General features: G+C 43.1%; 1 protein-coding gene across 2 annotated transcripts in view; it reads left to right on the plus strand.

Annotated features, from left to right (window-relative positions):
• Positions 1 to 25,678, plus strand: part of LOC141111055 (probable glutamate receptor) — a 78,256-nt gene extending 52,578 nt beyond the window's left edge. For both annotated transcript variants that reach the window (XM_073603007.1, XM_073603008.1), the window contains 6 exons: positions 3,287 to 3,384; positions 6,830 to 7,050; positions 11,045 to 11,270; positions 14,492 to 14,739; positions 22,372 to 22,449; positions 25,072 to 25,678. In XM_073603007.1, the coding sequence (XP_073459108.1) occupies positions 3,287 to 3,384; positions 6,830 to 7,050; positions 11,045 to 11,270; positions 14,492 to 14,739; positions 22,372 to 22,449; positions 25,072 to 25,113 (913 nt within the window). In that variant the 3' untranslated portion in view covers positions 25,114 to 25,678. The remainder of the gene's footprint in view (positions 1 to 3,286; positions 3,385 to 6,829; positions 7,051 to 11,044; positions 11,271 to 14,491; positions 14,740 to 22,371; positions 22,450 to 25,071) is intronic.
• The last annotated feature ends 635 nt before the right edge of the window (positions 25,679 to 26,313 follow it).

Raw genomic sequence — 26,313 nt, forward strand, 5'->3', positions numbered from 1 at the left:
ACTGGCAGGGAAGGGGTTAACACTAGGGGAAGATCAAGGGTTTAACTGTGTTCCCTAGTGTGTGTTCTAACTGTAGGGGGATGGGACTGACTAGAGGAAGAGAGAGATCGGTGTTTATACTTAGTATGAACACATGATCTGTCTCTACTCCCCTGAAAGAACCAGGATTTGTGTGCTTACACACACATTCCCATTCTCGTTCTGTAACACACAATCATGGGTGCCTGGCGGTCATCACGCCCGCCAGGCACTCGCATCGGCTGGGACATGCGCGCCGCCGGAGGTGTCTTAAAGAGCCGACGTACAGCTACGATGGCTCGCGCAGGAAAGCCAACCTGCCGCAGTATAACTGCGGTGGCTGGTCCGGAAGCTGTTAAAGGGTAAAGAAATTGCATACACTGGGTTTCGCTAAAAGCTGGGAGTGGCTTAATATGCACCATAATATCAGGACTCATGAATGCACACTATAAAATAGTATTTAAGTCGTGCAGTGCATTTAGTGAATAATGAATGAATAATCAGTTCCAGGTTATATAGAATTCCTGCATACATCAGTGTATATATACAAAATGAGAACAAATACTGAGAATGACACCCAGCAGAGAAGTAGTACTGTGCAGCGTTCATACATACAAAATGTGATCAAATACTGATGTAGCACCCTGATGTTTAGGCAGGGTTGATATTAAATGTATTTGCCAAGCGATTGTTTCCTTGGCCAATTGTTAGGAGGTCAATTGATTTTGCCCTAATTCTGGAATAGCTGCACTTCTCTCTTCTGTCACTAGATGGTCGGGTATCTGGTGACATTTGATAAGACAAGGGCATTGCAAGGACAGATTAGGAATGAATGGGGTGTCTCAGCCAATGGGCAGGGATTTTCTTGGGTCCCTTGGCCTGCTGGGAGAACCTTTATTTTTCGGTTGAGTCAGATGATCAGGGTTCTGTGCCACCTGGAGAGCTCTCTGGGTGGACATGTGTTGTATTGGCCCAGGCTGCTAGGCCAGAAACCTAAGGCCTAGCCCAGGGACATCTGGCTGCTAGGCTGTCTGAGGGCCTATCCAGAAGCAGGAAAGCAGCGTAGGGTTGGGACTGCGAGCTTGTAGTCCAACCAGAAGTAACGGTGAGTAAGCTGAGGCCAGTACCAGAGCAGACTTCTCACCAGTCAGGGACAGTGAAGAACTGAGTGAGTGTGGGGTAAAGAGAAATGTTCGTGTTGCAGATAGGTGAATACTTTTACCGTTAGTAGCAGCTACAAGATTGTTGCCATAGGATACAGCGGCCCTAGCTATACAGAAGTGGTGTCCGGCTGAAGGCCTTCAGCTGTGAAGCTGTCTACCTACTGAAGTCTTGGAGTATGCTAATAATGTTTGCATCTGCCTAAGGGTGTCCTGGCCCTAACCCTCTCTCCCACAGTTCTGCTTAAGAGACAATAAATCTCTTTGTATTCAAAAAAGTGTCTGGCGCCCACCTGTTCCTCTTGCATTACACCCACCATGCCTTCTAAGAAGTTCTAACCCACTCTACACTGAAGGATGTCAGCTCACCCTAACTCTGGACGTAACTATTAGGCCAAAAGAGGCCTGGGACTTTGCTACAGTTGGCGCCCAACATGGGGTTATTTCCACGGCAGCCGCCCCTAGCAACCAGCTACAGCTACATCGGGATTTCGTCTGGCTCCATGGGAAAGTGGCAGTAACATCTTTACTTCGTATAGACTGTGTTATTGTGCATTCCAACAACGTGGGGAAGAACCAGCATGTCTCATTGCTCATGGGAGAGTATCAGCCTGGTCTTTTGACACTTTACGCCAGTGCTGAAAGGGTTAAAATGAACTCCATTAAAGTTTTGGTGCGCCACGAAGGAAAAGAGGTGGGCGCTGAAGATTCCAGAAAGTATCTGCACCAATTCGTTGGCAGGGGGAGGAGCTCCCGCTCTGCAGAGGATAAGGAAGTGTTGCCACGTGTGCCTGTTTGTGGGTTGGAGAAGATGGTGCAGTTTGGAAGTATGTAATTGGAAAATGTATGCTCCGGGTGTTGGCTTTGGACTGAGCGAGCCAAAAGGTGTTCTGACTGACACCTAAGGATAGTCTTGCCCTGTGCACGGCTGGAGGCTATGAGGCCTTGGGACTGATCTGCGGGAAGTGTTCAGGTTTGGCCACGCATCTGAGGCCTTGGATCGTCTGTGGACTCTGCGGGGAACCCCTGCTCGAGGTAGTCTCCCCATCCCAACCTTTGTGGATACTGCAAGCGGTTTGGAACAAGAATGTCGATATCACCCGGCTTCTGAGAGGATGCTCCTCTTGCTTTTGTGGCTGCTCCAAGTGGCGTGAGTAGTGCCAGCCTGAGTGAGCCCTTATTCACATTTTGTGTTTATCTGATAGGACATGATAAGAAAGTTTCTGTAAGATAGTTGTGGAAGGGGGTGGCACCTTCGGATGAGGATGGGGCCCACTTTCATTTATATGTGTGTAGTTTAGACATATTATAGGGTGTATTAACACTGCTATGCTGTTCTCGGCTGAAGGCAATGAATGTGTGAACAAACCCTTATAAGAGAAGTATGTGATTTCCAAAAGAAATGTTTTACTCACCTTGATCAAATGCTGCATCTTTCCCCCACCACCTCTAAGAATGAGAAGTGAGTGATCAAAGACCACTGATTGCTTAGTTCTCAGTCTACAATGAGCAGAGGGCTGGTGACTGTCAATCAGCATCTCTCTTCTCTGGCCCTCCAGTGCTCTCTGGAGCGCTGGGCTGTGGAGGGGGTGGGAGTGGCTGGTTCAAGCTGTCAGCGGCACACCGAGAGGCTGAGCCAGCTTCCGGTACAGGCATCTGGGTGGAACCCAACTATAAAGTCTGCTGAAAACGAATCAAAAGAGTGCAGAATAAACTGCACTGCTGTGATCCATAGGAGACGTAGGGCCAAAGAAGCTTTGGCGCTACTTCTCCTTTAAGTAGCCGACTGCACAAACTGTCACACAGAACCACATCACTGTCATGCGCTAGACAAAGAAAGGGGGAGGTTCCCACATTCATGAAAATAGCGACTTTGGGAAAGTTGAAGTTTGCATAGTTCAGGAGAGCAATGAGTGGTCCTTGTCTTAGAGGATTTGCAAAAAGAGTTTTTGCGGTTTGCTGCTTTTTGCTGTCAGCTGCCTGTTAGATTTGTCATTTTCGCCACAATTTCAGTTTAAAGTTGAGCCACCCACAAGACATAGCAAATAATATTCAGATTACATATCTGGGCTGGGTGTTCTACCAATGATTTTGATTTGTTGTTTCAGATTAAGTCCCTGTGAATGGACTGAACCCGCCAGTGAACAGAATCAGTTCACTCTTTTGAACAGCCTTTGGTATGGAGTTGGAGCGTTAACACTGCAAGGTAAAGTAATGGGTGACTCTTCTACTGAAAGTGAACAAAACCTCGTTAATACTGCATGAGCATATAAAATGTAATTAATAAGTATATATATATATATATATATATATATATATATATATATATATATTGTCAAAAATATTGGGACACGTGACGTTTAATGACATCCCAATCTTAGTCCAAAGGGTTCAATATTGAGTTGGCCCACCCTTTGCAGCTATAAGAATGAGAGCTGAGACTGCAAGCTAGGCCTTCTTGTCCAACATCAGTGCCTGACCTCACAAATGCGCTTCTGGAAGAATGGTCAAACATTCCTATAGACACAGTTCTAAACCTCGTGGACAGCCTTCCCAGAAGATTTGAAGCTGTTATAGTTACAAAGGGTGGGCCAACTCAATATTGATTCCTACGGACTAAGACTGGGATGCCATTAAAGTTTCTGTGATACGGGGGGGGGGGGACCTCTGCACCGACCGATTGTCCTTCAAGGTCCGGGAGCGGAATAGGGGTAGGAAGCACTAAAAGGACACGCTTACTAAAAGTAGAAAATACATGAAATGGCAGATACTGGTATAGACATGTAGAGATTTGTCTTCTTAAATTGATTGTAAATTCACATATACCATAACGATGCAGGAGAAGCAATCTGATTGCCAAGGACATATTATTATCTAAATGTACAGCCAATGTAATTTGATGTATGTTTTTGTTTTTGTTTTAAGGAAGAGTTTTTTCTCTTCTTATGCTTTATAAATAAAAAAAAAAATCTGAGTTAAAAAAAGTTTGTGTGTATATAAAGGCAGATGTCACAATACTTTTGATAATATAGTGTGTGTGTGATTTTATATATATATATATATATATATATATATATATAAATATATATAAATAAAGGTATGACCAAATGCAGTTTACTTTCATATCTTATTGTCATTATCTTGGGGGGAGGATATTTTGTCTGTCTAAAACTGGACATAGTTATAAGTGAATAGAGGGATATGTACAATCTAACCATCTCACAATGTCTCTGGGTCCACCATGTGCAATGACCAGTAACTCTCTAACTCCATGAGCATTCCTGTGTAGCATATGAAGGAGGAAAAGGGGGAGTCTCCTACCTATCTTGGAGGCAATAATAACATCAAACGAGGCTTTTCAACCCATTAAAGGACTTTTTCCTCTGAGCACACTCATTCAATGCAGTCAGGGGTCAGATCCATCTGTGCATTATTTCTACCAGTGTAATAAACTCATCTCCTTGTCCTAAATTCAAATAACCTGCAGAAGATGTAATATAACGGTATCTGTAACTGTTATTAATAGATACTATAGGTAATGGGAGCTGCTTTTTATTTTTAAGATAGACTCACAACAAAAAGCAGGTCAACTAACCCAACAATAATTCAAATTTTAGCTAATGTGTTTTAGATGTTCCGCAGCCCTCACAGATTTCCCAATCCCTTCATTTACAATTGGTTTAAAGCTAAAACCAATCTGTCATTCTTTATTCTTAGTCTTTTTTTCCTTGCTCTGCATGGAAGCCAAAGACAGACAATTTAAGTGATTGTAAACGATCACTTTGTAAAACAACCATTCAATTTAATAATGAAAAGGCAAAATATTTGTGTATAAATATAATATATATATATATATATAAATATTTTTTTTCCCAATTTTTTTTTTTTCTTGAGTGATCCCATTCTCTCTGTTCCCTGTCTCTTCCCAGTAAAAGAATGTGCAGCAGGGGCATGTCAGGACAAGTCTGATCATTGGAGGAGAGCAGGCTGAGAATTGACCACGCTGTGCTCTCCTGCTTAGTGCGGTCAGTTTTTAATAGGAAAGCAGAGGGACTGGCAGGAACACCAGTTCCAGGAAACAATACAAAGAGAACAGGATAGTTTTTCATACAAGTACATGGTACAGTAGGCATATATCAGGAATATGAAATGTTGGGGTAACAGAAACTTAAGTACATAGCTTTTCCTAGTAGTAGTTAAGTTTGACAGAGGTTTTCTTTGATACTGAAGAGTGAGGTTCCTGTGCAGCGGTGGTGCTAGTAGTGCCTGTAGGAATAGTAAGATGGTGTTAGGGTTGTGTCCAGCTCTGCTTGTTGCCATGTAAATGGGCTACTTAGCACATGACCATAGAGCAGGAGCCATATGGTAGATCATGGTTGGGGGTGTAGTGAGAAACGGGTTTAAAGAACAGTCAAGGTGGAAAATAAAAAAATGTAGGTGGGGAAGGCATTGGTAGGGATGTCACAACTAGGAGTAGGGAGAAGGCCAGAGACTGAAATTTTACCAGCAAGCAGTACCATGGGGGCCAGTCATAGGAATAATCCACTCCTTAAAAAAGTTAGTGTTCTACCAATAGGATTCGTATCTGCTCTTATTTAAGTATTTTATGCTTAAGAATTGTGGTCCTTTTATCATGGCTCAAGAACCAAGTCAGGATCTACAACATTGGGTAGGCAGCACTTTCCTACAGAAGGGCTTCCAAAGCCAGTTCAGGGTGAGGTTGGGGTGAGAGCGAGGAACAGGAGTGCCACGACTAAAGGTTAAAGTTCTAAAATGTTTTATTCTACTAAAGTTGTTTCAAATAAATTGGTAGGTGCAGCCAAGGTATTTCTGGGAACCAAAATTACCCTTCCATCAGGGCGGAATCTCTACTGGGTGAATTTGGTTGAATTTTTTAATTGTGGTATTTAAATTGATAGAAATGCTCTTAAGCAGCTGGTGTGAGCAGTATCTGCTTCATTGGCCAGAATGCAGAGTTCCAATATTTTGTAGGGATGAATCATAAGTTATAATTCCAGTGAAGGAATCCAGCTCTCTCTGGATCTACTAGGCATAAGTAGGGAAGCATAACAGCTTACTATCTATGCTGCTCCCATAGTTCTCCCTCTGGGGGATACACTAAGGCTTGAATTACGCACTGCAACCTTAAGATTGAGACATTCCACTGTACATAGTTTGTCTGCACTTTCCAGATACCTGCACCCCATTGTCCTACCCACAACCCGTTTGTTAACTGATGTCATCAAATCAAAAGACAGTGTCTCCCCTATACCAAAACATCCATCCCTTATGAATACAAGATGTCTAAACATAAAGTATTAGCCTAACACATACTCCCATACATATTAGTATGGCCTGAATGTACAGTCCAACAGAGATATACTGTATTAAGACATATTTTGGATTCATCCAACTTGCACTTTGTGTCTTGAAATCTCAGCTGCATCAATGTGTAGATCTAATGCAGCTATGGTGAACATATTATACTACAAACATACCTTGTATATGTGTATTTATACCTGGTTGGTGGTCTAGAAAGGCAGATAAAATAGAATAGGTCCTGTAGCTGCTTTTTGTATCTTGCTTTCCTTATTGGCTGTGAAAACGTTATTGTTAAACTGTGATCAAGATTTTCCTACTTCATTTTGTAGGTGCCGAACCTCAGCCTAAAGCCTTGTCTGCCCGGATCATCGCTGTCATTTGGTGGTTGTTTTCCATCACCCTCCTGGCTGCCTACATCGGAAGCTTTGCTTCATACATTAACAGCAACACCAACCACATTCCAAATATTCAGTCTGTGGAGGATTTGCTGAAACAAGATAAACTTGAATTTGGGACATTGAGCAACTCTTCCACTTTAAATTTCTTTAAGGTGAGTCCTGACAAGCCTTCTAAGTAAAAAATTTAGCAATAGCTTGACAAGTACTGCAAAAAGAAACCTCTGTGATATGGAAAGACAATCCATGGTGTAAATAGTTTTTTTTGTACAGAGTAGGTAAATTGTCAGACTTGGCTGGCAGCCAAGCCCATGTTGCTTCTTCCTGGGTTGGGCAGAGATCCAGGGAGGGCTGGATGACTCGCAGAAACCTCCCCCCTCCTTCTCAAACTTACTAGAAACTTCCAGAAGAATGGGAGGGGAGGTAAGGAGGAGCTGCCTGGAGTATTCACGAGGGCCCTGACCAATCCCCAACCTATGGGTTGGCAGGAGGCAGGCCCCCTCAAATACTCAGGGTCAGCCCAGCTGGGGCAGTGGAGCTCGGGTGGAAGATGGAGATGGGCTGTGGAGTTTGGGTGGAAGATGGAGATGGGTTGTTAGATTGTCGTGTCCCTTGCAGGTGCCCCCTAGTCTGGGGGGGGTGACCTCGGGCTGGGGCTCAAATGTGGAAGGGACTCTTTTCATGAAACACAGAGGTGTCCTGACCAGGAGGCATGGGAGCGAGGTTGAGGATAGCAGGAGAACATTGCCGGGCAAAGCTCCAGGAAGGAAGACAGCCAGGAGGGCTGGTGAGTGTACAGTCTGAGAGGCATGCCTGAGAGAACTGGGTGCAAGCAGTCTGGGATGGATGCAGAGTCAGTCTGGAAGAACTGTGGAGTCTTAGCCAGGAGGGCTAGTGAAAGGGGCAACTGCAGCTCGGTGAGCTGGCAGTGCCTGAAGTGGTGGTGTTGGGATCAGTAGCCACAGGAGTAGGACAGCTGGGACTTCTTTTTGCTACACACACAAAGGGGCCTGTGGTCCCTGCCTGAAAATGGCATTTGCTACAAGTCTAACGGAGCCTTTGCTAGACCCTTTAAACAGTGCCAGCTGGTCCTGGGAGTTGTTGTTCTACAAGCAAGATTTAGCTGGAGGTAGAAGGAGAAGTGTATATACAGGCTGTATACAGTTTGTGTCCCTGAAGAGTTCTGAGTTTGATCAAGTGGGCATCCCATGTCACCCTCAACCCCATCCAAGTTCAAGGTCCCCTAATAAAATACAAAAACAAAACTGCAAGGACTGTTTTCTGACTACAGTGTGCTGTGGAAAATTTGTGTGCCTGGCTGTGCAGGGTTGGAGTCTTTAAGAGGTTGTCCATTCTTTCCAGTAGTTTCATTGGGAAATCAAAGCTGTTGTTTGGGGTAATATTTTTGTAATACTTTTACTAAAATCCAGATGACCAGTGCAACATTTCTTTTACATTGTAGCACAACCTGTTTGCTCATACTTGCCTTTTCTTTTTTCGTAAGTTTGACTTTCATGTTTTTCTGTAAGCAAGTTCACATTTTTTGGATAATGGGTATAATGTCTGCATTTTAGGCAACTAGAGGGATTTATGGATTAAGGTAGTCTGTTGCCTGTTACAGGGTCTGTGTCATTGACATTAGTTTGAGATGCTTCTGAGATCTCCTTCCAACCTGCATTCAACTCAGTTCAAGCAGGTATTGCATTCCCATAGACTTGTATATGAATATAAAACCCACTTGTAGGGAACAAAAGCCTATTGACGTATACCCATAACCTCAAAGCAATTCCAATCGGCTAATAAAAACAATCGGCGAACCATTTATACTACTCAAAAAGTAATTCAGTATATTTAACCAGAGTTCTCTGGACTGAATTTCAGCCACATTTCACAGTGTTAGGGTCTGTTCACATAGGCGGTCCGCTCGGCGGACTCTGCTTTGCTCAGCGGGGGATTTCTCTGTTGATCCCTGTTGATCCCTGCTGAGCAGGCGGTTGACAGGTCCGTCTCGGCTCACTGTGCAGAGATGGACCTGTCAGAGCCCTGCTCTCCTCTATGGGGAGATTGGATAATAATGGACCGCCTGTCCGTTTTCATCCGATCCGCCAGACGGATGGAAAATAGGGTCACCTGGACAAGGACTCCAAAGTTCTTTTTCTCTCCTATTTCTTTATTTCCTTTTAAAATATATTGCCTTGTGTTAGAATATATTGTCTTGTTTTACGATATTATTAATGAATTAACTATTCTTTAATTGTAAATGAGCTGTATGTTATTATTCAATGTTATCTGTACATAATCTCTGTACTCAATAAAACTATTTTGACAAGGAAAACAGGGTCACCATGCTTCTGGTTTTGAAGGATCGGATCGGATAGCAGCGGGTGTCAGGGGACATGTCACCGCTGACATCCGCCGCTCCATAGGGTTGAATGGAGTGTCCAATCAGGTCCGCTGGAAAAACTGACAGGCGCACCTGATCGGAAAGCCCATGTGAAACGGCCTTACTCAATGAGTGATGGGTGTGTCTGCTTCTTAAAGTCAGTCATGTGTAACATGCCTTCTTTCTTTAAGGCTCCATGCACACTAGCATTTTTTATAAGCTCAAAAAATGCTAGAAAAAAATGCCGATAAAAGTGTTTAGGGGCATTAGCATTTTATTTAGACATGTGTGGTTTGTTTCATTCCGAATATTCGGATGAATTTTTCATTATTCAGAGATTTGGATATATCCGAATACACGAATTACAGTAAAAATGAAGTTCTTCTTTTGTTTAACTTTGCCACATTCGAACTGATAAAAAGAAAAAAAGAAAAAGTTTTTGATTCAGTCGATTCAAAATTTATCGTTTCGAATCGAAAAAAATCTGTGAATTAGAAGAAAATTTAAAATAGACATGAAACGAATTCCGTATACGAAATGAATTAATCAACCAAATTTAACGAAACAAAATAACTAGATTAACGAATCTAAACAAAACAAATTTTTTCGCATAAGATAACATACCTCCCAACATTTTGAGATGGGAATAAGGGACACCTACTAACAAACGTATGTAGGCATAGGACACGCCCCCTGCCACACCCACTTAAAGGAGAATAACCCCAAAAAAAGATTAATTAAATCCACAAGGACTTTTTTTTACCACTACTATTCCTTTATATTGGCTCTTAAAATGTACAAATGCAAGAATTTAGAAATTGAATGAAAGGTTTAGCTCTGGGAAACACTTTTTGAAAGATAAAAAGTGCATTTTATATACAACTATATGGATCAGACCAAAATGAGGGACAAATGAGGGGGAAAGAGGGACAGAGGGTCATTGTTCCAAATCAGGGAAAGTCCCTCAAAATCAGGGACAGTTGGGAGCTATGGGATAACACTATTTAGCTTCTAGGAGAATAAAAAAATGCTTGTGTGCATGGAGCCTAAATGTTTACACTTGTAATGTTTTAGCTTTCCATGATTGTTTATTAATTTTTTTGTGCCTTTGAATTTGCTAGAAAATTTGACTACTCCAGAAGAGTCAATTCAGTAGCACAACCCCCTCCCTCCTAGCATGTTAAAGGTCTTTCTTCTTCTGGGAGTGTCTAATTAGGTGTGTTTGCTGACCTAGCTCCTCTGCACTTCCCGTCACCTTCCTATGTAACCTTTTATGTAACAGTCGGGGGAGAGTAATACTACAGAGTATCACTTGAGTGACATCTATGAGGATGCTGACATCACATTCAAGATGATCGTACCCAACAGTAATCTCAGGACTTTTGGATGTCCATACAAGGGAGGTTTTACAAAGGAAAATAACATGCATAAGATACATTAAACGCACATATAATCTTATAAAAATATGTATGTTAGTCTGGTGAAAGGGTCTTTTAAGACTGTCACTTCTCAAACCTTGAAGGCACTGTGGAGCTTTCAGACACTTTCATACACTGCCAGTCACCTACAGAATCAGAGGTCTGAACACTTAAGTGGGCTAACCCAACTTCATATTCAAAATGAGAATGCAAATGTTTGAGCATTCCCCAAATACGACATTTTGAAATTTTACTGTAGGTGAAATTTATGTGCAATGCATATGACTCGCATGTCTGTTTACTGCAATAACTTTATTTCTCTTGCATATATTTGCCTCACCAATGCAGAATTCTAAGAATCCAACATTCCAAATGATCTATGAGTACATGGACAAGAGGAAGGACCGTGTGCTTGTGAAAACTTTTTCTGAAGGAGTACAGCGAGTCCGAGAGTCAAACTATGCCTTCCTGGGAGAGTCCATCAGCCAAGACTTCGTGGCGGCCAAACACTGTGACCTTATTCGTGCCCCAGAAATGATTGGAGGCAGAGGATATGGCATTGCAGCAGAATTAGGTATTTCTGTGTGAGAGAATTTATAGCAGAGCTGTCATGAGAGAAGCACGAGGGCTGCCATTCCTGACCTTCTGCAAATCCTAGATTCCTGGCTGTTATGCTGAACCTTTGGTTACAGTACTTTTTTTTAGCATTGACCATGTAGTGTTATTGCAAATGTAACAGAACTACAGCAGGCCATCCAATAAGTAATGTTTACCTGTTTCTGGCAGGTATAAAACTAAATCCATATTAATGATGTATCAAACCAAAATTATTAAATGAAAAAAGGGTTTCAAATCAGGAATTGAAGTCATAAAAAAAAATGTCATGTCTTCAACACCAAAAATGTCAGGCCTCTGCAGGGAGACCACTAATTCATCACAGACAGCAAGGGTCTTTCTCTGTTACATGTTGGCAGATTACCAGAAAAAGATGGGCATACAGTATATGGAAGGAGTGCAGACCAAAACATAAGAGTCCAAATTCATTTATTGATATTGTGTTAAAAGACAGCCAACAAGTTTTGAGGGATCAAAGGAACTCTCCCTTTATTAGGGCTTCAGTTAAAAATGAGAACCTGGAGAAGGGTTTTCCTGTTTGAATCTATGCAGAGAAGCTGATTACTGGATTAGGATTCCTAGCCAGCAGCATCTGCATGAGCAGTCAAAAAATATAACATGTTGGCAGATGACAGGCATGTCTCTAAAACACCTTTTTGTTTTTATGCACTTCTAGTGTATTTAGCTGAATTAAACTTAAGGTTCCTTTAGGTTTTAAAATAAAAAAAAACCTCTAATGAATTAAAGTGTAACTTTTAGGCTGGGTTCACAGCAGGGGGTCCTGTGTGTTCCTGTTCTCCATTTCAGGTATATATTGGGCCCAAATTTTTGCCTGAATTCAGACCTGAAACAGAGCCAAACACGCAGAGGACCCCTGTGCAATCAGCTCCACAGCTGCCCCAGAGATGTGTGAACCAGTTCCATTAAGAGTCGGCCACAATCTCCTGCCATTCTTATTGGATGCGGGGAAACCTGCATCCAATTTGCACTAGTGTGAACCCAGCCTTATTTAGTTTTGGATAAAACTGGGAAGAGTTACAACCTTTGTCAGGCTTTTTATTGCTTTTTTAAACTTTTTAAATTTTTCACTGGAAACCGTCACAGAAGTTAGAAACTTCTTCTCATTTTCCCCGATTGGGCCACAGAGGTTGTGGAGGTTCTAACCCTATCCTGCTCCAAAAAACGAAATCTAAAAACACCTAAAATATTATTTTCATAGTTTAGTGAGTAGCACTCCTGCCTTGCAGCACTAGATTCCCCAGTTTGAATTCCAACCAGGACATTATCTGCATGGAGTGTGCATGTTAACCGTGTGCTTGCTTAGGTTTCCCTTGGGTGTTCAAAAGACATGTTGGTAGGCTAATTGGCTCCTGTCTAAGGCCCCTTTCACACGATCGGACCGTTCAGGTCCGCCTGTCAGTTTTGACGGCGGACCTGAATGGGCGCTCCATGTTAGCCTATGGAGAGACGGATGTCAGCGGAGACATGTCCGCTGACATCCGACCCCGTCCGATCTGCTAAAAGCAGACGGATGGCTCTACGTCCAGATCCGTCGCTATCAGATCGGGTGAGATCTGAAGAAAACGGACATGCTGTCCGTTTTCATCCGATCCCTCCATAGGCAGCAGCGGCGCCTAACAAGCCCCTCCCCACTCAGTGAGCAGAGAGGGACCTGTCATCCGCCGGCTCAGTGGAGATCAACAGACTGATCTCCCGCTGAGCCGGCGGACCGAGGCGGGCTCCGTGGAAACAGAGTCTGCCTCGTGTGAATGAGGCCCTAATTGGCCCTAGTAAGTTTATGTATGCATGTAACATAGGGACCTTAAATTGTAAGATTCTCGGGGACGGGGATTGATGTGAATAGACAAAATGTAAGGAGCTGCATAAAGTGTTGGCACTTTTTAAACAATTATAATAAATAAATTAAATAATATTTGAACCTTTTGATACAGCTGATTCAGGCCCAGGGTGGGAAAACCCATCCCCCACAGATCACTATCTTTCACCAGCTCCATCAATGTTCTTACCAGTAAAGCTGGCCATAGTAGAATCCTTCCTCGATCAATGCAATTGAGGTGGGTAAAGGTAACAGAAGTTGATCTAAAGATTGACTTTTAGGCTTCATGCACACGAGACGCCAGTGAAAAACTCTGCTGAACACGTTTTTAAAAGCTGAAACCGGCATTTAGAAATGCTCGTTTTGCCGCGTTTGTATGCCGCGTTTAAGTCTAGAAGCGTTTAGTTAAGATAACAAAGACCCTCCTCAAGCTCAGAAAGCATGATAAATTTTAACTATTTCTGCCATTTTGATCAGAGTGAGCAGCAGCAGCAGGGAGAGCAGTTGTATACTTGCATTTGCCTCTCTTTCTGTGGTTTTTTTTTTTGGAAATGGATCCCATATTGAACATATTGTAGAGCAGAGAATGACATTTTGCGACCTGACTTTGGGGGCCGTATCTCGGGGCCACTTGGTGCTAGGAACCCCTTTGGATATGTTGTAGTGCTAGTTCCACTGTGTTTGCACACCAAATTTGGGGTTCCTAGCACCAAGTGGCCTTGAGATACGGGGCCTCAAAGTCGGGTCACAAAATGTCATTCTCTGCTGCAGTTTACCATCATATTTCTGTGTTTTCTGGTCCAAAAAATAGGGTTCCTATAAAAACCCTTATAAACGCAAATGCGGCTAAACACGGTACCGCGTTTGGCGTCTGAAGCATGGAAAACTTTTGCGTCTGAACCCATTTTTTTGCTTCTGGAAAAACGAGGTTAAACGCAACTGCCAAAAAACGACACTGTGTACATGGACACATAGGATAACATTGAATGAGTTCAGGGGCAGTTGAAAAAAGTGTCCAACTGCCTCTGAACGTGCGTTTAACAGCGTCTCGTGTGCATGAGGCCTTATACAACACACATGGACTGAAATTTGCACAGGTCCCTGCTGAACCGATTTCAACTCATCTATGGCCAACTTAGCTCAAGAGAACATCACAGAGGTGTGATGGTGATTTTCAACCCATTCTACTAATTCAAGCATGATGTAATTGGCTCTTTAGAAAGAGGTACCGTGCCAGTGCTGTTAGAGAAATCATCATCATAACACCCTGCTATGTGGTTCTTGAATTTTCTGTTCCATAAAAGATTTACAGTAATGTATATAGACCTGTCATGTTTTCTCAGACTCTCCCCTTATCAGACCTCTGACTATCGCCATTTTGGAGCTGTTTGAGTCCGGAAAGCTGGAGTACCTGCGTCAGAAGTGGTGGGAAAACACCTGCTCTACACAAGACCAGACAGGTTGGGTGCCCGTACAACCTTACACTTTGGGCGGCATCTTCCTTATCCTGGGTATTGGCTTGGCTCTTGGGTTGATTGTCTCCTTCATGGAACTCATGTGTAAATCAAGAAGCAATGCGGATCAACAGAAGGTATGTGCAATTCCATAATGCTTGTGAATGTTTTTTTATAACTGGATGTACTTTATATCTCCATATGCTCTGGTACAATGTAGCAGTCTGTTTCACTACCCAGTAACAGCAGTTAAACATTCTAATAACAATATCGGCAACAATATATGCATGGTGTTTTTTTGCCCAATTTATGGGTAGGTTTCCTATAAAAAAAAAAATGCAATGTTTTGCTCCCACATTCAACCTATTGGATCCTAGATAGATTGAATGTATGCGTGTTATATGACTAAGATCCTTCAGGAGTAAAGATTAATTGGAATAGTTTTATGTCTTTGACTCCTTTTGGATTTGTATGCCTCTCACGAAGAAGATCGGTGTTTGAATGTCTACTATTAATATGGCTGGGTTTGATCAGGGATTGCAAATCTCTAGAAGTATGAGATATCCCCTATGTTCTTAAATGCAGTTTTTGTGCTGCATATATGCTTAAATCTCAATTGAAGGCAAATAAATAAATAGTCAGGCATATATAGATGGTGTCTTAGAATCAGGGCTTTTTTTTCCTCCAAGAATAGTCGCAGGAACTTCCCCTTTTTGAGTGACCCCCGTTTCCCCCCTCTACCCACCTGTGAGCATGTTTCTTGTCTCCCACCTCCCAGTACCACCCCTTTTAGAGGATACAGAACCAAGTATCATTTTGTGGTGCTAAGTAATTCGTATGGAATTTGATAATGAGAAAAGCAGTAAAATAGTTAATCTGCAGCCAGCATCACTAGACCCTCCAGCAGTCAGCAATAGGGATGAGCTTCGAGTTCGAGTCGAACTCATGTTCTACTCGAACATTGGCTGTTCGCAAGTTCGCCGAACAGCGAACAATTTGGGGTGTTCGCGGCAAATTCGAATGCCGCGGAACACCCTTTAAAAGTCTATGGGAGAAATCAAAAGTGCTAATTTTAAAGGCTTATATGCAAGTTATTGTCATAAAAAGTGTTTGGGGACCTGGGTCCTGCCCCAGGGGACATGGATCAATGCAAAAAAAAGTTTTAAAAACGGACGTTTTTTCAGGAGCAGTGATTTTATTAATGCTTAAAGTCAAACAATAAAAGTGTAATATCCCTTTAAATTTCGTACCTGGGGGGTGTCTATAGTATGCCTGTAAAGGGGCGCATGTTTCCCGTGTTTAGAACAGTCTGACAGCAAAATGACATTTTGAAGGAAAAAACTCATTTAAAACTACCGCGGCTATTGCATTGCCGACAATACACATAGAAGTTCATTGATAAAAACGGCATGGGAATTCCCCACAGGGCAACCCCGAACCAAAATTAAAAAAAAAAAATGATGTGGGGGTCCCCCTAAATTCCATACAAGGCCCTTCGGGTCTGGTATGGATATTAAGGGGAACCCCAGCCAAAATTTTAAAAAAAAATTGACGTGGGGTTCCCCCTAAATTCCATACCAGACCCTTCAGGTCTGGTATGGATTTTAAGGGGAACCCCGCGCCAAAAAAAAAAAAAAAAAAACGGCGTGGGGTCCCCCTAAAAATCCATACCAGACCCTTATCCGAGCACGCAACCTGGCAGGCCGCAGGAAAAGAGGGGGGGACGAGAGTGCGGCCCCCCCCCCCTCCTGAACCGTACCAGGCCACATGCCCTCAACATTGGGAGGGTGCTTTGGGGTAGCCCCCCAAAGCACCTTGTCCCCATGTTGATGAAGACAAGGGCCTCATCCCCACAACCGTGGCCGGTGGTTGTGGGGGTCTGCGGGCGGGGGGCTTATCGGAATCTGGAAGCCCCCTTTACCAAGGGGACCCCCAGATCCCGGCCCCCCCCCTGTGTGAAATGGTAAGGGGTTACTTACCCCTACCATTTCACTAAAAAACTGTCAAAAATGTTAAAAATGACAAGAGACAGTTTTTGACAATTCCTTTATTTAAATGCTTCTTCTTTCTTCCTTCATCTTCTTCTTCTTCTGGTTCTTCTGGCTCTTCTGGTTCTTCCTCCGGCGTTCTCGTCCAGCATCTCCTCCGCGGCGTCTTCTATCTTCTTCTCCTCGGGCCGCTCCGCACCCATGGCATGGGGGGGAGGCTCCCGCTCTTCTCTTCATCTTCTTCTTCATCTTCATCTTCTTCTTCATCTTCTTCTTCTTCTTCTCTTCTTCATCTCTTCTTCCTTCTTCATTTCTTCTGCGGGCCGCTCCGCATCCATGCATGGAGGGAGGCTCCCGCTGTGTGACGGCGTCTCTTCGTCTGACGGTTCTTAAATAACGGGGGGCGGGGCCATCCGGTGACCCCGCCCCCCCCTCTGACGCACGGTGAATTGACGGGACTTCCCTGTGACGTCACGGGGAATGCCACAGGGAAGTCCCGTCATGTCCCGTGCGTCAGAGGGGGGCGGGGTCACCGGGTGGCCCCGCCCCCCGTTATTTAAGAACCGTCAGACGAAGAGACGCCGTCACACAGCGGGAGCCTCCCTCCATGCATGGATGCGGAGCGGCCCGCAGAAGAAATGAAGAAGGAAGAAGAGATGAAGAAGAGAAGAAGAAGAAGAAGATGAAGAAGAAGATGAAGATGAAGAAGAAGATGAAGAGAAGAGCGGGAGCCTCCCCTCATGCCATGGGTGCGGAGCGGCCCGAGGAGAAGAAGATAGAAGACGCCGCGGAGGAGATGCTGGACGAGAACGCCGGAGGAAGAACCAGAAGAGCCAGAAGAACCAGAAGAAGAAGAAGATGAAGGAAGAAAGAAGAAGCATTTAAATAAAGGAATTGTCAAAAACTGTCTCTTGTCATTTTTAACATTTTTGACAGTTTTTTAGTGAAATGGTAGGGGTAAGTAACCCCTTACCATTTCACACAGGGGGGGGGCCGGGATCTGGGGGTCCCCTTGGTAAAGGGGGCTTCCAGATTCCGATAAGCCCCCCGCCCGCAGACCCCCACAACCACCGGCCACGGTTGTGAGGATGAGGCCCTTGTCTTCATCAACATGGGGACAAGGTGCTTTGGGGGGCTACCCCAAAGCACCCTCCCAATGTTGAGGGCATGTGGCCTGGTACGGTTCAGGAGGGGGGGGGGGCCGCACTCTCGTCCCCCCCTCTTTTCCTGCGGCCTGCCAGGTTGCGTGCTCGGATAAGGGTCTGGTATGGATTTTTAGGGGGACCCCACGCCGTTTTTTTTTTTTTTTTTTTGGCGCGGGGTTCCCCTTAAAATCCATACCAGACCTGAAGGGTCTGGTATGGAATTTAGGGGGAACCCCACGTCAATTTTTTTTTTAAATTTTGGCTGGGGTTCCCCTTAATATCCATACCAGACCTGAAGGGCCTTGTATGGAATTTAGGGGGACCCCCACATCATTTTTTTTTTTTAATTTTGGTTCGGGGTTGCCCTGTGGGGAATTCCCATGCCGTTTTTATCAATGAACTTCTATGTGTATTGTCGGCAATGCAATAGCCGCGGTAGTTTTAAATGAGTTTTTTCCTTCAAAATGTCATTTTGCTGTCAGACTGTTCTAAACACGGGAAACATGCGCCCCTTTACAGGCATACTATAGACACCCCCCAGGTATGAAATTTAAAGGGATATTACACTTTTATTGTTTGACTTTAAGCATTTTTAAAATCACTGCTCCTGAAAAAACGGCCGTTTTTAAAACTTTTTTTTGCATTGATCCATGTCCCCTGGGGCAGGACCCAGGTCCCCAAACACTTTTATTGACAATAACTTGCATATTAGCCTTTAAAATTAGCACTTTTGATTATTCATGTTCGTGTCCCATAGACTTTAACGGTGTTCGCGTGTTCGAACGAATTTTTTTCCTGTTCGCATGTTCTGGTGCGAACCGAACAGGGGGGTGTTCGGCTCATCCCTAGTCAGCAATAATAGACCCCTCCCTCAACAGTTGGCCCTTACAGCAGCAATAGATCCCACAGCACCCTTTGCCATTGCAAACATTCAGTGCTGGAACTGCGTTCCTGCTGAAAAACAATCCCTGCTTACAACTAAAACGACTGTGCAGTCTAATAGGCAGCAGAGTTAGACCCAGTGCTCTCAGTAAACACCACCATCTGCAATACAAGTGGCACTTGGGGTAAAGGCATGTACTGTAGTCATTACTCAGCTATGCCAGCATATAACACTGCAGTGGAAGGGCAGGAGTCAGCATTATTAGAGAAAGGGGCATTGTTCTGCAATCTGGAACAATGTTAGTCTAAGGGCAGGTAGCTGCCTCATGCATCCATTTACATCTGATTATCTGTGAGTCCAGCTATGTCTGAAAAAAAAATGGAAAATGTTTGCACGCGTTTCTATTTTTTTGGACCTAAATGTGATAGATTGGTGGTGTCTGTTTATGGATGCATGCCTGCCCATGGAAGCAACACGGGGCCAATTACAAGATGCAGGAAAAAACTGAACACATGTCAAAAAAGTCACATCTGTTACATTCTGCTCTGCTTTAACAGGGGGATCTGTTTATGGATCCCCTGGTAATAGCAACAGACGCCACCCGTGTGAACAGGGTCTTTAAGGCATTTTCAAGAAAAAAAAAAATAATTCACATATCCTTATATGGGGTTAAAGACTACACTACAAAGAAATAAAAAGGTGTAAAACTAAAGGCAAAACGCTTTTGGGGGATAAAACCAGCAGCCAGTTATTTTTGTTGTCTGTGTCACCTTTAGGGAGATTTACTCTCTGTAATTGTCCTGATCACCAAAGCCATCGGAAATGAAATGGAGCATAAATTAAAATAACAGAAATTAGAAGGTGAAGTTTCCAATGTGGACACATTCTTGTGACAACTGTTTGAGATCCTCTCATTTCCTGTTGAGATTGCAGAACAGGAAGTCGATGGAAGTCTCCCTAATGAGGCAGATAGCAAAAAAAAAAAGCTGACCGTGGTTTTAACCTTTCCCTACTCTATCAAAAGTGAAAAAGGGTTGGCTCTAGCTATACTTCAAGGGCCCATTCATAATATTCACCTCAAGCTGCACTGACCAATCTTGCCCAGTGCAGTCCTAATGCAAAAACAAGGCAATTCACGAAACAAGCCACTGTGTTGTGGCGGTGTATGCTAAAAACGTACTGCATGCAGTACTTTTTTTTAGCGCCATGTTGTGATGCAAAGCATCACTTTGCAAAGGTGCTGCAGTAAATCAAACTGGATCAATTCAATAAAGTTCTAAAAGTGTTTTAACGGTGTCAGATTCATCACAATGGCATTGTTCCTCCCAGTATATACCAGCAGTTGTACATTCAGCACAGCTGCTGGTGTGAATGGGCCCTAAGGCCTTCGAGTTATAAAGGCTCCTTATAGTATTTTAGTGCTACAAAAAAAAAAAATACAGGAATTAAATGGCCTCAAATATTCCCATTGTCCTAGATTATAATCACTTGTCAAAAGTGGTAGAGTTTAGCCTGGTACACGCATTTTATTACATTTTTTTTCAACCTAGCAGGCTGAACGAAAGGGCCTGACAGATCGCTGTACTAACACATGCAATGTTAGTTCCGCAATCTCACCCACTGTGCATTTGTGTTCTCATAGGGGGACTGACTGATCAGATGTGGGTTGCCTTCTTTTGACAGAAGCCAGTTGTGAGCCTGAGTTCTATAGAACAGACAGCTGTATACGTGGGCCAAACGTTGGCTGGTTCCTCCCGAACCAACTGACATGTACAAGGCTTTTGTCACCTGTTCGAATCAAGAGGTAGTCCTTGGGAAACTAGAATTGAACACCTCTGGTTATAATTTCCACAATTCTTGCTATTGTGACTCAACCATTGATTTAACCACTTACGGACTGTCTAGCTGCCATAACTCCGGTATCAACTTCTTCAGCGGGCGGGCAGGTTTCAGACAAAAGTGGATTCGCCACAAGATCACTTTTATCGGTGGCAGGAGAGGGCCCCCTTCTCCCCTCCCGCTGCTCTCTGGTGCCCTCCACCACTTACCGGGGCTGCCGGCAGCGATGGAGGTGAGCGCGTCCTCTCCCCAGCTTGGTATGGAGCTGAGTTAGGGGAAGATGGCCCCCGCTCAGCTCCATACAATTGCAGGGTGGAAGTGACATCAAAACGTCACTTCTACCCATAGTTCTTAAAAGGGACATTTTTTATTTTTTTTCCAAACGATTTTTTTTTTATTTATTGCATTTTAGTGTAAACATGAGATCTGAGGTCTTTTTGACCCCAGATCTCATATTTAAGAGGTCCTGTCGTGCTTTTTTTTTTCTATTACAAGGGATGTTTACATTCCTTGTAATAGGAATAAAAGTGACGATTTTTTTTTTAAAAAAGAACAGTGTAAAAATAAAAAATTTTTAACGCACCCCGTCCTGCCGAGCTCACGTGCAGAAGCGAATGCATACGCGAGTAGCGCCCACATATGAAAACGGTGTTCAAACCACACATGTGAGGGATCACCGTGATTGTTAGAGTGAGAGCAATAATTCTAGCCCTAGACCTCCTCTGTAACTCAAAACATGTAACCAGTAGAATTTTTTAAACGTTGCAAATGGAGATTTTTAAGGATAAAAGTTTGTCGCCATTCCGTGAGCGGGTGCAATTTTGAAGCGCGACATGGGTATCAATTTACTGAGCGTAATATCATCTTTCACAGTATAAAAAAAAAATGGGCTAACTTTTTAATTAAAAAAAGTGCGCTTGTAAGGTCGCTGCACAAATACGGTGTGACAGAAAGTATTGCAGCAACTGCCATTTTATTCTCTGGGGTGTTAGAACCCCCCCCCCAAAAAAAAAAAAAAAAAAAATTAATATATATATACTTTTTTTTTCTAAGTAATTTTCTAGTTAAAAAATTTATTTTAACTTGTAAACAAGTCTGAAAAATAGGCCCAGTTTTAAGTGGTTAAAGTAATATTATATTTCAAAAGATCACATTATGCAGAAAACAAAAGCAAACCCTAAAAGAATAGGGATACCTTTAGGGTGGGGGCATTACTAAAGATCAAAATAGAATTTTTGAGAATACTCTTTTGTTTAAAGCAGTATTAAACCGCCAGAAAAATGAAAAAAGCCCCCCCCCCCCCGCACCGCATACTAGCACATTATGACAGACTTACCTGGACACAGAGCCCTCCAGTACAGCGCTGTCATGGCTCACCGGAGCTTCCTTCTTCACCTGGTTATCCTTCCGGGTTTGCGGACTCTGGCAGTATGAATGGGTGGGGCCCCGGCGCAAAGCTCTGAAGGTATAGTACGGGTATGCCGTCTCTTCAGAGCGCATGCACCGGTGATATCACCAACTGTATGCTGTGTGAATATCTCCTAAACCATGTTGGTTTAAGAGATACTCACTGTACCTACAGGTAAGCCTTATTATAGGCTTACCTGTAGCAGTACAATTTAAAAAGTGGACTTTACTTCCACTTTAACAACCCCAACCCAGCTAGCCCATGTACTATCAGGGGTCCCCCACAACTGTATAGCCACAATGTTAGGACAATCAAAGTTGATTTACCTAAATTACCAGCTTGGTAGAGCTTCTTAAAAAAAAAAAAAAAAAAAAAAAAAAAAAAAAACTAATTAGGAGAATTAGTGAGATATGATCTTATGAACTGCTTTTATTTTTACGTTTATCTTGTGTAAAGATGCCACAGTATATCTTTTAAATACACTAAATTTTATTTTTATTGTACAGAAGTCCTGCTGCTCTGCATTCTCAGAGGAGATCGCTCAGCGCTTTGGAAAAACACAAAATCAGGAGGGTCTGGAAAAGGTACAACCATAGGTTTGGAATTCTACTAGAAGATTTGTTAATATATAACTAAGAATCATTATCAGTTACCTGTAGTGGTGCCTCTCTGTAATAGTGACTTTACCAGTTGTAACTATGGTGCTCTGAAGGTTCTTTGTCTTCTCTTTAAAAAAAAATATGAGCAAAAAAAAAAAAAAAAATCCATGCAAAAAATGACTTGTCCCATTTTAATGGACTGAGCCCATTACTAAGTCACCTGGGACTGTCCCCAATGATTAAAGCAGAACTAAACCCTCCTTTTCAGCCAAGAAAGCTGCCATCTTGCCTGTTTGATCTGCAGTTGCAGTGGTGCTGCACATGTGATCAGTTATAACACCAGCTGCTAGTTAATGGTTTGACAGTTTGGTTGAGAGCACAAACAAATGTGAAAGTTCTTCTATTGCCGGCCTGCACCTGTTTTTCTAAACCGTTAAATAATGGGTTTAGTTCTGCTTTAAAGATGCCAATGGCCAATACCCCCTCTTCCAAAACTAAAATGAGTTTTGAGTGGAATTGTCCTCCTTTAAGGAATGCCTTGTACAGAAGCAGTACATACAGCAAGCTTTGTCCAGGTTTGTTGAAGTAAGTTTCATCTCCAGTTTGAGGATGTTAAAGTGGAAGTTTAGGCAAAAACTAACTCTGCCACATTCTAGGACAAATCTATCTAGCCGTATCAAGCAAAAATTGCTGTACTTACCTGTTCTGCAGCCGATCCAGTCCGGTCTCCAGCGGCGGTTGCTGTGTGCAGGAGAGAACTGACGACTGGGAAGTGACATCACCCATAGAGTTACTATGAGGCTTCTGTTCTTGGCTGCCTCTTCTGCACCCACCCCCACAGTGAAGCCGCCGCTGACAGCTCAGCATGGGACCAGCTGCAGAGCAGGTAAGTACAGTGATTTTTGCTTTACAGGGCTAGATAGGTTAGTCTTAGAATGTGGTATAGAGTTAGTTTGTTTTTGCCTAGACTTCCACTTTAAAGAGGAGCTCCACCCCCCCAAATACTGTAGCTGCTGACTTTTAATATAAGGACTATTACCTGTGCAGGGATCCAGCGCTATTCCTACCAGAGCAGATTCTTCACTTGGCTTTAGGTCCAGGAAACAGGCAGTGAAGCATTGCGGCTGTGCGAGACCATATCCAATGCTGGTCTCACCTGAGCCGATTCTTCAGTCGGCTTTGGGTGCAGACGCCAGCATCATAACTAAAGGAAACCAGCAGCAAGGCTTCACAGCTGGCTGCCCACTGTGCATGCATTAAATGTGCTGCACTGCACTTTGTGAATGGTGGTCAGTCTTCTGGGACCTGTGATATGTCCCAGAAGGCTGTGGGGGTTGAACTCCAGTGCTGATCCAACCGGAAGTGGAAGCAGGTACCTGTCAAAACTAGTTACACCCCCCCCCCCCCCCAAAAAGAAGTGCCAATTGTTAAAGAGAAGGGGGAGAATACAAACAAGCGGAACTTACCCTTATGGGTGAAGTTCTGCTTTAAACACAGATCAGGTGTGTTGGCTTGTAGTTTAAATGAATTCCAGATTTCATTTCACTTTAGAAAGTTTGTTTGGGCCAAGCAAACTATTTCCATTACATAACTAGGTTACTGCTGTGTGTATTGAAATATACAGTAGTAGCATTAAATACATAAAGTGACACCACCTGTGATTAGCTAAGGTGGAAAGGCAAGTGGATGATGTCACGATTGCCACCTCAGCCAATCAGAGAAATCCTTTCATTCAATGATAAAGAGACAAGGATTCTCCTGAATAGCAGAGAAGCACTTGGGCTCACTCTTTTGAATTCCCACAGCAGACAGGAAGCCATCCACACTGCTGTCAGAACACCTAAATGTAAGCTGCTCAACTTCTACACATTAAAAGTAAAACTGGACCCAGTTTTGTGTAACAACATGTTCCTTTGCTGTAATAAACAGTGTTAAACACCCATACAGAATGCAAATGGTTACTACACCAACAGGCTCTTAATAAGCAACTGATGTCTAAAGCTGGCCATACAACTGTAAAATTTAGTTTTTTGGAACATTCGTTCTATTTTCTAATGGTTTAGTGAATTTTCTTCATTATAGTTGAAAATAAATGTCTAAAAGGGGCAGAATGGATTTATTTCTTAAATTAAATAAATTCTAACTGTGAAAATGGTTTTGGGAAAAATCTGAATTATAATGAAACCTAATTATTACAACTGAATTTCCATTCTAATAACAGGCTTGGGAAAAAAAATTGTTAAGGGCTTTCAAACAAAAGTTGATTCAATGATGGCAAGAAAGACTGTTCTGATGAACAAACTTTCATATGAATGACAATTCTGAGTATGACCAGCTCAAAGGGGTTAGTTCATCTTTTTCAGAAAACTGCCGATGTAGGTAGGGGCATCTGTAGATAAAACACAAACTATCTATAGGCGCCCCTTAACGGCACAGGCAGTTTTTAAGGTAAGCAAACCCTTTAACTCATAGCTAAACTTCTATCCTTTGCAGAGTAAGGCGATGCCCTTACATTCATTGTGTTAAATCTCTGTAGCCCAGCACAATGTTTATGTTTCATCTACAGTAAATACAATGTTTATATCACAATAATATCTGGTTCAACAGAAATCTCCTACTTCGAACAGCTGTGATGAAGTGAAGGCATAGACCCATGAAACTCAGACCACTTACCTTGGTGTATACATGAAGATTACAAGCATTCAAACAAATCGTTTACATTTTCAAAGTACAAAAAAGGAAAAATGTAATTGTAACAAATGTTCTGCCTTTGTATCACAGTTTTAGACATTAAACAACCATTAGCCTCACTAATTTACTATAGGTGTTGTGAGTGATCCACTAGCCCGTTTACATAACAGAGCACAGTATTAGCATGAATCTGGATAAACCAGAGCAGTATTAGTGGCCGTCATTGACAAGGTTTTGACAACAAAGGGACTGATTTACTTATCTTGGTTTGTGAGGCCAGCAGTGAGCTATTCCTGCTAGAATTTCCTGGCAGTTTAATGGCAAGCACACAGCTTTGTTTATTAACAGAGCACCTGACCACAATCATGTGGTTTTGTTCATTAATTAAACCATGTGATCAAAATGTCATGGCCATCAATTTATCACATTTTTGTGAAAGTGTTTGTGGGGTTTTTTTACACCTACATTTTCATATGCATCTGTACGTAGCAGAAAAACTTGTTACTAGATTTTTTTTTTTTTTTAAGTACAAAATAAAATCAATGCAGGAAGAGCTTGCTGCCCCTTTCACACTGGGGCGGGGGTAAAAACGGCGCTGTTTTTAGCGCCGTTTAAGCGGCGGTATTCAGCCGCTAGCGGGGGCAGTTTTACCCCCTGCTAGCGACAGAGAAAGGGTTAAAACCACTGCAAAGCACTGCTGCAGCATTGCTATGGCGGCGGTATAGCCGTGCTGCCCCGTGGATTTCAATGGGCAGGAGCGGTATACACACCCCTCCTTCACCGCTCCAAAGATGTTGCTAGCAGGACTTTTTTTACCGTCCTGCCAGCGCACCACTCCACTGTGAAAGCCCTCGGGGCTTTCACATTGGAGAGCAGCAGAGGCTCGTTCAGGGTGCTTTGCAGGTGCTATTTTTAGCGCTGTAGCGCCTGCAAAGCACCCCAGTGTGAAAGGGGTCTTAGGGTAGCCAGTCAGAGCAGATCTTTGCAGGAACATTCGCTCAGGACAATCACTGCCAGCGTAAGGCTTGGTTCACACTAGTGCGGTCCATGTGGCCTCCATTTGCTCGGGCACAGCATCTCATATATTTTAATGGGCTGCTGTGCCTGCATTTCCTGCAGGAAAAAAGGTGCATGCACCTTTGTAAAAACTAAGCCACA

The sequence above is a fragment of the Aquarana catesbeiana genome, linkage group LG10 (genome assembly GCF_042186555.1).
Source record: "Aquarana catesbeiana isolate 2022-GZ linkage group LG10, ASM4218655v1, whole genome shotgun sequence".
In the NCBI taxonomy this organism is placed as follows: domain Eukaryota; kingdom Metazoa; phylum Chordata; class Amphibia; order Anura; family Ranidae; genus Aquarana; species Aquarana catesbeiana.